The sequence below is a fragment of the Aythya fuligula genome, chromosome 1 (genome assembly GCF_009819795.1).
Source record: "Aythya fuligula isolate bAytFul2 chromosome 1, bAytFul2.pri, whole genome shotgun sequence".
NCBI classification, from domain to species: domain Eukaryota; kingdom Metazoa; phylum Chordata; class Aves; order Anseriformes; family Anatidae; genus Aythya; species Aythya fuligula.
Window position 1 is genome coordinate 134,604,915 of NC_045559.1, and position 13,993 is coordinate 134,618,907.

Below are 13,993 nucleotides of genomic sequence, written 5' to 3' on the forward strand. Positions count from 1 at the left end.
ATACTTTGGTCATGTCATGGAAGTCAAGGTGGGACTGAGATTGGTTAGTTATTCCATTCCCCTCAAATATTTTCTATGGTAACTTCTAAAATGGTAATTCTGAAAACCTCTTGGCACTTGGTCTAAGCTGAGCATGTACTGATGTACACTCCGAAACTCTTGCAGGAATCAGAAATTTATCTCAATTCTTACTGCAGGTGTGAGACAAGAAGCAGTGTATTTGTTACCTCGTAACTTTACGGAGAACTCTTCAGAAAACAAGAAGTGTAGAATTCTAATTGCATCTTGATGTGAGAATCATTCTGGAGAGCTTGTGAAATAAGTATTTTATCTGGCCCAACACAAAAAAAACAGCTACACTTTGATAGACTTTCAGGTTCTGGACAGTTTGTCTCCTTTAAACCTTCTCTAACAAAACCTGTACTTGAATTAAAAAAGTACAATAAATAAGTGCATTGGACAGTCCATTCACATGTGGGGCCTTTGACACTTTGGATGGAGGCTAGTTAATAAGGGTGTGTCTGTGGTTACAGTACAAGATATTAAAAAAAAAAATAAAATAAAATAAATGATGCTGTTTTGGAAAGTATAGCCTTGAATTTTATAGGTAAACGCAGACATGTTTTTTAATTAAACACTAAAAGTTTCTTTCATTTTTTTAAAGTTATTAATGTAACAAATAGCTCTCTTGTAATTATTCATTCTTACTTATATTTTGAACATGTGCAAAAATGTTTTATATTTTGTTATAGCAGCCTCAGTATGGTTTGATAATTTGTCAAGTTAGTATATGATTGAAGCCTTACGAAAGAAAAACTATGTAATCAATTATTTCTGAGGAAAATTACTATAACATCATAACGTTTGTAGGATTCTTGCAAATTCTTTTTCTAACTTCTAAAAATTTGTTGTATTAAAATAGGTTTCCTCCATTTTTTGATGATAATCCGTTTGGTATATATCAGAAGATTCTTGCTGGCAAAATAGATTTCCCGAGGCATTTGGATTTATATGTAAAGTAAGTCTGAGACTCTCAACACTGTCTTTTATGCTTTGAATACTTCCTGAGCGTTATTTCTAAAGGATCTTCATAGATCAGATACCAGATTCTGATTTTCTGGAACACCATGTTAAAAAATGTTTTAGATCACTTCTGCTTTTGCAGTTGAAGTAAAATTATGTCTGATAGATTTCAGGCTGGAGATATAATTCACGCTGGTTGTACCTGTCTCATACTTTTCTGTTTGAATATTAAATACTTTTCCACCTTGCATAAAGCTCTTTGATGCTAGGTTTATGTGTGGGAGGAAAAAAAGAGAAGGTAATTTAGCATGAATAAAAACTAAATGGGCAGGAGGAGGACACTAAACTGTTCCTTTGTACGTATAAGTACCAGTTAAATAACTTCTGACGCAACTATTTGAAGTCTTTGATACTTCTAAATTTCAAGTGTAAAACTGCTCTTCCAATAGAAGGACCTCGGTTTGATATGAAGTTTTAAAAATGAATAAAAAACAGACACACAATATTTTTCAATCATTACAAGTATGTTGCAGATAAAATGCTTTTTTCCCCTATTTAAAAATTCCCTAATTGAAGGTTCCATAATAGAAGTAATCGGTAGTATATATTAGAGGCAATGAAGCTCAGTGAAGCACTTCATGAAGTTTCTACTCAGAAGCAGAGATGACTCAAATGAGTGAAGGCTGGAAGTTGTTCTTACATACCCAGCTTAATCTTTTTGAAGTGGCCTGTAGAGATGGTGTTTGCTTAATAGGTTGATTCATAAAATGTTGTATGGCAAATCTAATTAAATCTGTCCTATATCCTCTGAACTTTCAGGAATTCTCTTGCAAAACTAACAGTCTGGGGAAGATTATTTAAGCCTCCACTGAATAATCAGGGTCACTGAATCAAGCCTATTTGCATCAGATTATGCTGATTAGCATCTGTCATTCGTGTCTGTTCTTAAAAGAGTTTTTTCTTACTATCTCTATCACTTTTCCAATAAGGATAGTCTTGTCTGGTCTTCATAACTCAGTCTGACTTAGGAAAAAGACTGCATCTCCAGTCATACTGTGTCAGTCTTTAATAAGTGTAAGAGCTTGACCAGAAGGTGAATAGCTCAAATTAGGGTCTTATCACTATCAGTTTGTGAAAGCATTTAAAAGTAGAGATGTTGTTAGTTTCTGCCTGGACTCAGCATTCACAGACCAATACTTAGCTCTACTATCCAGAGGACACCTTGATGCCGTGAAAATTCCTAGTTATGATAGTAGGCATGTATATTCAGGCTTTGCTCTTCAGACTAGACACGACCATCGATGAATTGTAGGATACATTAATCAACGTAATTGTTGATATACCTCTTTGCTAGTTTTTCTTATCCAGATGTTCTTTCAACTTGTGCTTGGCAGTTCATTCCCATTACACTCCTGCCTTTTAAGGGGTCTCATGGGATTCTGGCTTGGACTTTCTTCTTTTAACACTTCAGTTTTGGGTGATCTCATCCATTGGCTTCACCTGCTTTCCTGCTGTGAGTTGTGAGCACAATTTATCTCTCTTGTTCCAGCAACCGTTCTTCAACCATTTTTGTGATTTAAAAGAACTTTTAAATCACAATATGCAGAACTCGTCTAACATCTTTGCATCATTAGCTTAAAGTACTTGCTAAGATTATTTTCTCCTAATAAGGCAGTCTACTTTTTACCTTACAACCCTTTTCCTTTCATTCTCTTCTTTCTAACAGTTGGTATCTCAGCAAGTATGAGGACTGTCTTGTGTCCCATCTGTCACATCCATGCTATGTTCAAAGTATTAATGCTATACAGTGTTTATAACAATTGAACTTAAACTCTCTGCTTTTAGGCAGCAAAACTATCTGTCTTGTTGCTGAACCCTGGGAAACTTCCCTACCTCAATGTACTACAGAAATTTACTTGTTAACATTTTTCTATCTCCCTTTTCTTCCCCATTGCCCCTCCACGTGCATATTTTACATTTCAAATTTGTACCACTTCTGCTTTCCCTCTTGCTGTGTGATCCCTGTCTCTTGAAGTGTTGTAAGATCTGCTGTTTCTTCTGGCCTGAGCTAGTCTCTTTTCAAATTGCTTTCTACTGTGTCTCTTTTGCTAACCTTCCTGCTATTTGATCAGATGTTTTATGTAAGTCCTTTGCCCCATATATAAGTCCTTAACACACTGGGCCACTAGTGCAGATCTCTGCTGAGAGCAGTTTCTGTTATGAAGATGATGATAAATTAATGAACTAGAAATTCTGAAATTAGCATCAGCAGAGTTTTGCATTACATCAGTTCCGATAAAGCTTAAGTATTAATTATGCTCCACCTAATTCTTTGTCCACTAGTGAGTTTATGAATATTTCTTTATATTTTTCTTTTCTGCTTTTGTAAGCTTCTCTTTGCAAAGACAGATGTTAAAAATACCAAATGAAACGTCAGTGCTACAGCAGTTTAATGATTGCTAGCCTGGAAGGGCCTTGATGTAGAATCATTCCCCGCAAATATACAGCAACATATTTATTCAGCTGATTCTAATGTAACAGTTTCAAAATTGTTCTGGGGAAACTACAAATTAAAGAAGCACTCAACTATCTCTTTGTTCAAGTTAATGGATATTTGTTTTATTGAATGCAGCAGATGTGTTTATCTTTAGTGACGACACACATCACTGAGTTTAGCTTTGCTTTTCCAAGATGAATATCTGAAGTAAGCCAAGAAAGATCCATTGAATGTTTTCTAGTTATGCTGGAAAAGCTCCATGATTAAGCTTTGGCCATATAGGCTGTGAATCTAGTTTGGGGTTTCTGGATTCGTTTTCAGTCCTACTTCAGTTGAAAAGACTGTTTATAGCCATTTTTATAGACTTTCCCATAAGAAATAGTATTCTTAATGAAGAACTAGAAGGAGGTATTTCCCAGAAGGTTAATATTAAAGAAGTCAGTCACATGATTTAACCTAATCCAAACAATGATTGTCTGAAATGATGGTGAAGGTTTAAAAAATGCTTTCTGCCTTGATTTCTTTATTCTCCTTGTATCTGTCAATTGAATAATTCTCTAGTTGAGTTTTAGAACTATATCGCTGCCAAATACAACAGCTTTTGAAACAGTTCAACACGTTTTCCGTGAGCTCATATGTTCGTCATGCATACAACTTGAGCGATTTCTAGGATACAAGACGTAATACTGTTTTTGTTTGGGGATAGTAGGTATTATAACCAAGGGTGGAGAGGGAGAGGTGTGCCATTAATGCTTGCCTTTTTTTTTTTTTTTTTTTTTTTTCCTGCAAATATGCATATTTAACCTTCTGCAGAGTTAAAAACCCAAATTGTACATACTTTCTAGATCTGCAGCATGTCGTGCAGTATTTCATCTTTCAGGTCTATTTGAAGCTGTAGAAACAATAGTAGCAGTTACTTTTTTTTTTTATCTCATTGGTAGTTTAAGAAACCAGAATGATACTGTGCTAAAATACATAGCAAAATGATAATTGATATAGAAAATAAATATCTGAGAAATACAAAAATGCATTTTCTCCCAACTCATAAGTAATCAAGCTCACTCAGAAAATTGTGATGCTCATTTTGATTTGTGTTGGAGTTACTCGGTGCTTAAAGTACTTTGCTCTTAAAATGGAAATCTTTGTGTTTCTAAACTTACTTTCATCTTTTAAAAGGTTGACATAGGTTTATGTAGAATTGTTCAATGACCTAGAAGCTCAGAGGAAGATTCTTATTTTCAGTGAAATGAAAACTTATGATCTTACTAATTTGAGACAGATGCCCAGCTCTTCCATGTTTTCTCTAAATATTTAACTGCTGCAGAATTTAGATTTGAATGTATAAAGTTGAGGGTGTGACTTTATCTATTTTATATATATATATATATTATATATAATTATAATTTTATATATATATATTATATATAATTATAATTTTAATTATAATTTTATATATATATATATATATATATTATATATATATATAAAAATGCATGTATGTATTAGAGTTGTGTCTGTCAAATAGATTGAGATTTGCAATGCCCAGCAAAATACGAAAATACAAAGAAAGATATGGTACTACTTGGGAAAGAAGAAATAGGAAAATGTTTTTTTTTTTTTTTTTTGTTTTTGTTTTTGTTTTTTTTTTTTTTTAAAAAAAGCTTGAGATAATGTTGCAAATTCCTTTTAGAACACTTCACTCCTTTTTATGATTGACTCTTAACTGTTCTGAAATACAAAAGAAATGAATGCATAAATTATACACGGTATTAACTAGCCAAAGTGAAGCATGCTTATGTTATGTAACATCCATATGGCATTCAAATACATATTACTTTTGTTTAACAGAGGACATGTTTTCTTTACTACAGAGACCTTATTAAGAAGCTGCTTGTGGTTGACAGGACAAGACGGTTAGGAAATATGAAGGTAAGCATAAAATGTTAGATGTAATACACAAGGTTGAAAGAATTCTGTAGGAAAGATTTAGAATAGCTTTAGTTTTTATAAGCATGAAGTTGAGATACATTTTCCCATACATGACTTCATTTTTGCAATCCTAAATGCAAACGTTAACTCTGCACTTCTGGAATCTGTACTCATAATGTTGGATTAATTCTGTTTTTCGTGATAGTCTTCTCTGCCTATACCCCCCTTCCCCCCAACCAACTCTATTTGTTTTTGTACATTTGAAGACTTGTGTTAGACTAGAAGCACGGTGCTATGTCCTGTTTGTCCCCCGGAGAGCCAGATAACTTCATTCTTTCTTTGAAGTTGTTTAATCCCAGAAGGAACACTAAACAAATTAGAGGCTTGATTATTTTAAGATTATAGAAATTGTTTCTGCACCATGATGTATAGTTATAATAACTCTTATATAATAACTCTTCCTGTTACGATTTGACTTCTGGAGGAAATCGCTTAAAAGGCAAAGCTATGCCCACAGGTCTCAGGTAGCATCCCAATGTACCTCAGAAGTACATCTCTACCTGTGATATGCCAAGGTGACACAGAAAGCAATCCTGTGAATTCTGTTAGGTGACCTGTTGTAATACTACTTTTAATGAAGAGTTTACTTGATTTTGCGGCTATGTGGAAGTGATGGTTGGTTGTGATGTGAGAAATTACCTGTGTGTGAACTACCTTGGGTACATTAACAGACTAGACAAAGCACCTCAAAACTTACTGTAGGTTAATACACCCTTCTAGCAGTATACATTAGTCCTGTATTTGTTGGTTGCTGTGGTCACAATGTTATGGATACCTAAATTGGCTTTTGTAAACTTCTAGTTGTTTAGAGACAGCTAAAATTTCCATTCCTCTGGCCAGGATTGGTCAGAAGTTTGATTTTTACTGCAAAGCATGATTTATGTTGCACATAACTGAAGAGGTAAAAGATGCAGTCACCCAGGTTCCTTGAACATGCAAGTGCAGACCCTAGAACCCACTGTCCAAAGTTCCTTTTCAGAACCTTTTTTACAGCACAAACTTAAACTAATAGGAAAAGCTGGAAAATAAGTACTTTCCTTACCTTTCCAAACTTAAACTTTTTGCAGTATTTTTCTGTTGGGAGGACGAAGATTAACATCAGACCCTCACAAGTTGAAAATTTAGGAAGTTATTGGCTGATGAAAATTCTTATCTTTTGATAGTTTCAAAGGAAAACAAACACAAAAGCAAACCTTGGTTTAATCAAACGTTTGGGGGGGGGGGAGGGGGCGGAGGAATGTGGTTGATGGCTTTTGTGTTTTTAGTCTGTGGTTATTTAAGGTATTTTTAGCTTGTTTACTATAAATGGCTAAAATGTCAAAATCAAAATTTCTTTTAATTAGAAGTGGGGTTTTGGGGCTGGGTGGCAGTGGGCCACTATTAAGCCTGATCCTTTTCTGTAACCAAAGTTGGTTTAGAAAAAATTATATCTGGTTGGGCATTTTCTGTTGAAACATTTGATGAGAGAGAAATTACTCTCCTTATTGCCTTTTTGGATAGGTGCATGGGTACCAACCAAAGTAAAACTGAAAAACAAAAGAAAAATAATCAACAACAAGAAAAAGTACAATATTTTTTGTTCCATGGGGCTGGATGTGGTGGTAGCTTGAGTGCTGTGTGATAAAACTGTGACTAGGCCTGAGATGGAGAACCTGCTGTTTTTCCCTAGTGCTTAGATCTTTGAGAATGAGCATGTGCTTGAACGATGTTTTATCTTGAAAAATAAATGACGTTTTTGCTCTTTTTGTACAAAATCAAGTCAGCAAAGAGAAAGTAATCGTTACAAGACAATAAGGCCTTTAACTGTTTATCTAAAATGAAAACAAATGGCTTTATATGTGTTCTTTTACAGCAGTATTTAGAACCTCTTGTTTTCAACACTAAACATCAGTAATATTTGATAGAAGTATTTCCTGGTCTTTACGTTTACTTTACACACCATCAACCCACAGTTATTTTCTTGATTAATGTAAAAATTAATTCTTACTCTAGAAAATGTGTCTGAATAAAAGGCATTCTCTAAAAATCAGGAGAAAACAAGTAAATATAACCGCAGTGAATAGTTTGGTAGGTATTTAAATGCTAATCTTCATCACCCTTGTGTCAGAAAAATGCTGAAAGAAAAAAAAAAAGACTATATTGCTGGAACTTAGGATCTGTTAGGGAAGTAACACTATAAATTTATCCTGTAGAATCTTTTTATTGATTATCACCTGATAAAAAAGAGATAAGGTTAAATGAACCGTTAGCCTGTTTTGATGCCACTGTTCTTAGGATGAAATGTGTGTCTTGGCATACATATATCTTATTAAATGGTTGGGATGTTTGTTTTTTTCTTAAAGAATGGAGCAGATGATGTGAAGAGACATCGATGGTTCAGGTCTATAGACTGGGATGCTGTACCTCAAAGGAGACTAAAGGTACGTTCTGCAAAATGCTGCACAGGGCATGATAACCAGAAATTGTTCGTTTAAACTATTCTGTTAAGGACTTGATGCTGTGTGTGTTCGTGTGTGTGTGAGCAGTATATGCCTGTATCAATAATTATATGCGTTTTTGTTCTTTTACACTACAGAATTAAATTATTTGATTGTCTATTTGCAATTTGTCTGATACTCTTACAGATAGCAAGGTAGAAAAACCCTAGTTTGTTCTGCTCAAGTAAGTTGATTAGCATTACATACAATGAGTTTTAATTTTCAGTGGTAGGGTTTTGTATGTAATTACTGTTGTAGGGATGAAGGGTGGTTGTTGTTGTTTCTTCAATGTATATATGTGGAAATATTTTACTGAGTTTTATTTTTTTCTGCCAAGTTCAACTCAGGTAAATGCTTTAATAAAATGTAAAGCATATGGGAATAGGATGAAGAGAGAAGGTGAGAGAGAAGGATTTATGAATGTAATTCTAACGTACTTTTTAACAGCACTGAATTCTAGTGTTATATGAGGGCAGATGTTTGCAAAAGCTATCAACACTGTAAAAATGCTTTTTAAAGACCTTTGGAAGTAAAACTGCCTTCCTTCTTTCCTTCCTCAAATTTCTGACTAGTACGGTTTCTTATAGCAGTGATTTTCAGTAATATAGGTTGCCATATACAGTCAGTCCAGTACTGATTACATGTTTGGTTTTACTTTTCTTTGCATTAATTTCTTAGAATGAATTTCTGGGTATCTATCTTAAATTGTGTTTGTGGACAGTAGTTGAGAGGTGAAAATGTTCTTGATGTATTCTTGTAGACAACATCCTAAAGTAACACTGTAGCTGATTTTTCTTTTTTATGTTGGAATTGCTATATCCAGTTAATGTTTTACCTAGTGGCATTGTAATTAAGACACAATTTTCAAATTATTTACTGTAAATTCTGGTCACGAAAAAGTGCAAGGAACACAAATCGTGAGATCATATGCTTATAAGTATTTCAACCCTGAAGTTTACAACAATCTACTCTATTACTAAATAGGTAGCAAACAAATAGTATTAAAAAACAGACTGTTAGTCTTGGATCCAAACACCCGTTGTGTAAAATTTTTATTTTAAAAAAGTCACTGTAGCATTTGGATTATGAATTCAAAATGGTGTTTCTTATTCTTAGTGATGATTGAATTAAACTGTTAGAAGTTGAGATGCTGTTGAATTATACTTCAGATCAAAGACATAAATTGGCTCAGAAATTTACTTTGTTATTGTTAGAGGCAGAATCAGTTTTCAAAATCTTAGTCTATTACATACTGATGAAAAGATGTAAAATATGAAATAATGGATACAGTGCTCCATTTTCTTTCTAAAAAGCCTGAATTGACCTATTGTACAGATGAAACATTGATTCACAGTCCTGTTAAGATCTCAAATATCAGTATTAGGCAAATAACATTAAAGGCTAGGAGAGAGGAGAGAAAATAATTCTGTCAGTCTTAATTTGTCTTTTTCTGTATCACTTCACAGAACTTGTTTTCTTGTCAGTATGCTTACAGGGAGGCAGGAATATCACGCATCTTCTGTGGTGAAGCAGGTATCTCTGAGTTTTCTTGAAGATCCATTCTCTACAGGCCTTGAGGTTCTTTGGCTTTTTGGAAAGCACGATCAGATTGAAGTGGATTTAGACCAGGCTACATCTTCCCTCAACATTTAGAAACAGCATTTCTGAAGTCTTCTGTCAATTTGGGTAGTTGCCCCAGCGTAGGAACTTTTGAAAATACATTTTCAAGTTGTTTTTGCAGTTGCACCTATTAAAAATGTTTGGGTATGCTGGAGGATTGTGGTTACAGAATCACAGAATCACAGAATTTCTAGGTTGGAAGAGACCTCAAGATCATCGAGTCCAACCTCTGACCTAACGCTAACAGTCCCCACTAAACCAAATCCCTAAGCTCTACATCTAAACGTCTTTTGAAGACTTCCAGGGATGGTGACTCCACCACTTCCCTGGGCAGCCTGTTCCAATGCCTGACAACCCTTTCAGTGAAGAAGTTCTTCCTAACATCTAACCTAAAACTCCCCTTGCTCAACTTAAGCCCATTCCCCCTCGTCCTGTCACCAGGCACGTGGGAGAACAGACCAACCCCCACCTCACTACAGCCTCCCTTGAGGTACCTATAGAGAGCGATAAGGTCGCCCCTGAGCCTCCTCTTCTCCAGGCTGAACAAGCCCCGCTCCCTCAGCCGCTCCTCATAGGACTTGTTTTCCAGGGCCCTCACCAGCTTCGTCGCCCTTCTCTGGACCCACTCAAGCACCTCGATGTCCTTCTTGTAGCGAGGGGCCCAAAACTGAACACAGTACTCGAGGTGCGGCCTCACCAGAGCTGAGTACAGGGGGACGATCACCTCCCTAGCCCTGCTGGTCACACTGTTTCTGATACAAGCCAGGATGCCATTGGCCTTCTTGGCCACCTGAGCACACTGCTGGCTCATATTCAGCCGACTATCCACCATCACTCCCACGTCCTTCTCTGCCTGGCAGCTCTCCAACCATTCCTCTCCCAGCCTGTAGCTCTGCTTGGGATTATTACGCCCCAGGTGCAGGACCCAGCACTTGGCCTTGTTGAACTTCATACAGTTGACCTCAGCCCATCGATGCAGCCTATCCAGATCCTCCTGCAGAGCTTTCCTACCCTCAAGCAGATCGACACATGCGCATAGCTTGGTGTCATCTGCGGACTTACTGAGGGTGCACTCGATGCCCTCGTCCAGATCATCGATGAAGATATTAAAGAGGACCGGCCGCAGCACCGAGCCCTGGGGGACGCCACTAGTGACTGGCCTCCAACTGGACTTGACTCCATTCACCACGACTCTTTGGGCCCGGCTATCCAGCTAGTTTCTAACCCAACGAAGCGTGTGCCAGTCCAAGCCAAGAGCAGCCAGTTTCTTGAGGAGAATGCTGTGGGAGATGGTGTCAAAAGCCTTGCTGAAGTCAAGGTAGACCACATCCACAGCCTTTCCCTCGTCCACCCAACGCGTCACTTTGTCATAGAAGGAGATCAGGTTCGTCAAGCAGGACCTGCCTTTCATAAACCCATGCTGACTGGAAAGAAGTTATGAAGGATTTATGAAGTTATGAATGATTTATGAAGTTATGAAGGATTAGGATCTGGAGCACTGTCTTGAGTACGCCTTGTTCAATACCGGCTCTCTGGTACTCTGCTTAGTCACAATGAGTAGAAGCTGAGCTTCTAGAATAGAGCAGATTCTGCCCATTTTAAGTATCTGTGCAGTATGTTGTGACTGCCATATTGCCAAAACAAGGCTTTGCTTTTGGTTGAAGCTTGGTCATTGCTGTCTGTAAGGACCCTTTCTTTCCATTTGGAAACCTGCTAATGGCATTGTTTCAAACTAAGAAGCCCAAAAAAATCAGATTAGATTTCAGAAATGGTGGAAGACAGGTTTTTGAGAAAATGGAGAGTATTGTTTTGCTTCATTTTGTAGTTCTTCCTGTCATGTAACTCTCTTTGGCCAGTTTGGTGGTTGTCCTTAAGGTTTTCTCAACCTAAAGTGGTTTGTTTGGTTTATGATGATATTTAAGTTCTTCATATCACTGAGAAGGGGATAGAAAGCTGAAGGTCACTTGAAAGAAGAAAAGTGTTTTGTTTTGTTTTGTTTTACCCTACAGTAAATCCTCTGATTGATTAAGTGTCCTGGAGAGGTGGTTTATCTCCTTCCTGTGGCCAGAGAGTCAGAGTAGTCTTGATGCTAGACAGAAGGCAAGACACTACAGGTAGAGTGAAGCTGGTGGGCAATACTACAGCTGAAGCTGAAGTGAGCAATACTAGAAATCCAAAGGATCCTCTGAAGAAAGAGATAGAAACACTTACATCCCTTGACACTTTCGTTTTTCTTAAAAAGATCCATTTGAATTAAGATGCTTTTACAGACATCCTTATGAAATAACGGTTACTTACAGTGCAGCACTTTCTTCACGTACTTCAATTTACTGCTAGGCTAGGATAAAGCACAGTAGGTAGTGTGAGGCAAGCACGAGTCATTTCAGCCTCTTTCAAAGCAATCAACCTATTTGAAAGCAATGAAGAGAAGAGACTTTTTCTTGCAATTACCCTCACTGCTATCATGACTCTTCTTTAGTTGAGAGGGATCTGATGGTGATTATGGTGATTATATTATCTGATGGTGATGGTGATTCCTGCTAACTGACCAAAGAGGTAAGGAGTGAGGAAAGAGAGTGGCAGATTACTCTGTAAAAGAATGTGCCTGGAAGCTTAATTGCAATAATATTTTGAAGTAGTTAATTTCCATTTCCAAAGCAGCTAGAGCTTGAGTGCTAAATAAATAGGTATCTGCATTATAAGTGTCCTTTAACCACAGTATTTAACTGCAGATAAAGCTTTGGAACCTGTCTGTGTTGCTGTAAGCTTTTTTCTTTCACAACAATCAATGTTGGTGAAAGAGAAGAACTTCTATCAATATGTACACCACCCCTACCAGCACCACCACCTGTTCTTTTTCTTAGTTCTTTACAGAACGTATGCTTTAATATAATGGAGAGTGGCTGACTGAGAAACTGTACTATTTTTTTTGTGCTTTTTCTGACTAGCCTCCTATAGTGCCGAAAGTGTCTAATGATGGAGATACTTCCAATTTTGAAGCTTATCCTGAAGATGACTGGAATAAAATGCCTCCAGTACCCCCTAAAGATTTAGAAATTTTCAAGAACTTCTGAATGCGACATATGCAACAGAAGAGGTATGTCCAAATGTCAGGAGCTTGCTTCAAAACATTGAAAGTCTATGAGTGAGAGCCTTGTGCAGGAATTACATCTTCTGATTAATAATAGTGAATAATGCTTCCATACATCTCTTAAAACCAACATGAATTGGCCATAGTAATAAACAATATAAAATAAACTTTGAATAATATGTTGTAAAGCAAGACTGCAGAATGATAGAGGTAATATATAACATAGACTTTGCTGTTCCTATAGTGATAGTTATCCACTTTATAAATATTTTTTAAAGTCCTTTCATCCTTAAAATGTTTTTCAATAGCTTGTTAAAAGCATATATCTAGAATAATTTGACACATAACAGTCACATTCATTTCTTGATTGTAAGATTTTTGTGTTAAGAATTAAGACTTTTTTAGAGGAACAAGGTTGTTGAATTAATTTTATACCCTGGATTCTGTCGTACAACAATGAAAGGCTGATAGTTTACATTCAATTCACATGCACTGTGTTGTGGTTTATAATTTTTTTTTCACTGCTTTTTGTCTTAGTAACTGAAAGGAAACTGAAGCGAAGAGCAAGTCTGAAGAAAAATGGATTTCATATTTCAATGAAGACCACCTTTGTGAATGAGAATGATACTGCATTCAGATATGAATATGAGAATATCTTAAATATATAAGGAATTGGAGGCAGGCAAGAATAATTTTTAGCTGTAAACATTTGGCATTAGTTTAGTAAACTGTAATATTGATAGTCTACTCTAAAGTAGACTGACTAAAATGGTATATTAGGATTTTTTTTAAGTTATGGTTTAGTTAAGTTTCCTGCTATTCCCAGATCCTTTTTGCATAGTTAACTCATAGACTTAATTTTATAAGTTTATAATAAACTTGTGTAATTAAAAGCACAAATTAGTGTATATGTATATAATGAATACAATACAACTAAAGCACAGGAACTGTGCAAAGATGTAAATTTTTGTATTTTGCAGAGTCTATGATTTTTATTTTTCAAATAATGTTTTTCAAGAAGTTCTCTAGGGATAAAAATCTTAAAAGGAAAAATGAGTTTTTCATCATCGTGTATACATTTTATAATTCTTTGTAAAAAATAAAATAAAAATAATTAAGTTTTAAATAAGATTTGTACCTAAAAATTCCAATGCCTCACACTTGCAACCATAGTACTTGAAAGCAGAAAGACAAGGGCATGTTTTATTGTTAAAATACATCTTAATGGCTAATCAATGAAGGTCTGTTACAGTGATGTCTCTGTAAACCGGGATATTGAGTGACAGTAGACTGTCT

At 35.9% G+C, this 13,993-nt stretch overlaps 1 protein-coding gene across 1 annotated transcript in view; it reads left to right on the plus strand.

The window, feature by feature from the left end:
• PRKX (protein kinase X-linked) overlaps window positions 1–13,710 on the plus strand; it is a 58,935-nt gene extending 45,225 nt beyond the window's left edge. The window contains exons 5-9 of the mRNA XM_032193505.1: window positions 923–1,018; window positions 5,392–5,449; window positions 7,852–7,929; window positions 12,555–12,703; window positions 13,235–13,710. Coding sequence (XP_032049396.1) covers window positions 923–1,018; window positions 5,392–5,449; window positions 7,852–7,929; window positions 12,555–12,680 — 358 coding nt within the window. The 3' untranslated portion in view covers window positions 12,681–12,703; window positions 13,235–13,710. The remainder of the gene's footprint in view (window positions 1–922; window positions 1,019–5,391; window positions 5,450–7,851; window positions 7,930–12,554; window positions 12,704–13,234) is intronic.
• Window positions 13,711–13,993: the final 283 nt, after the last annotated feature.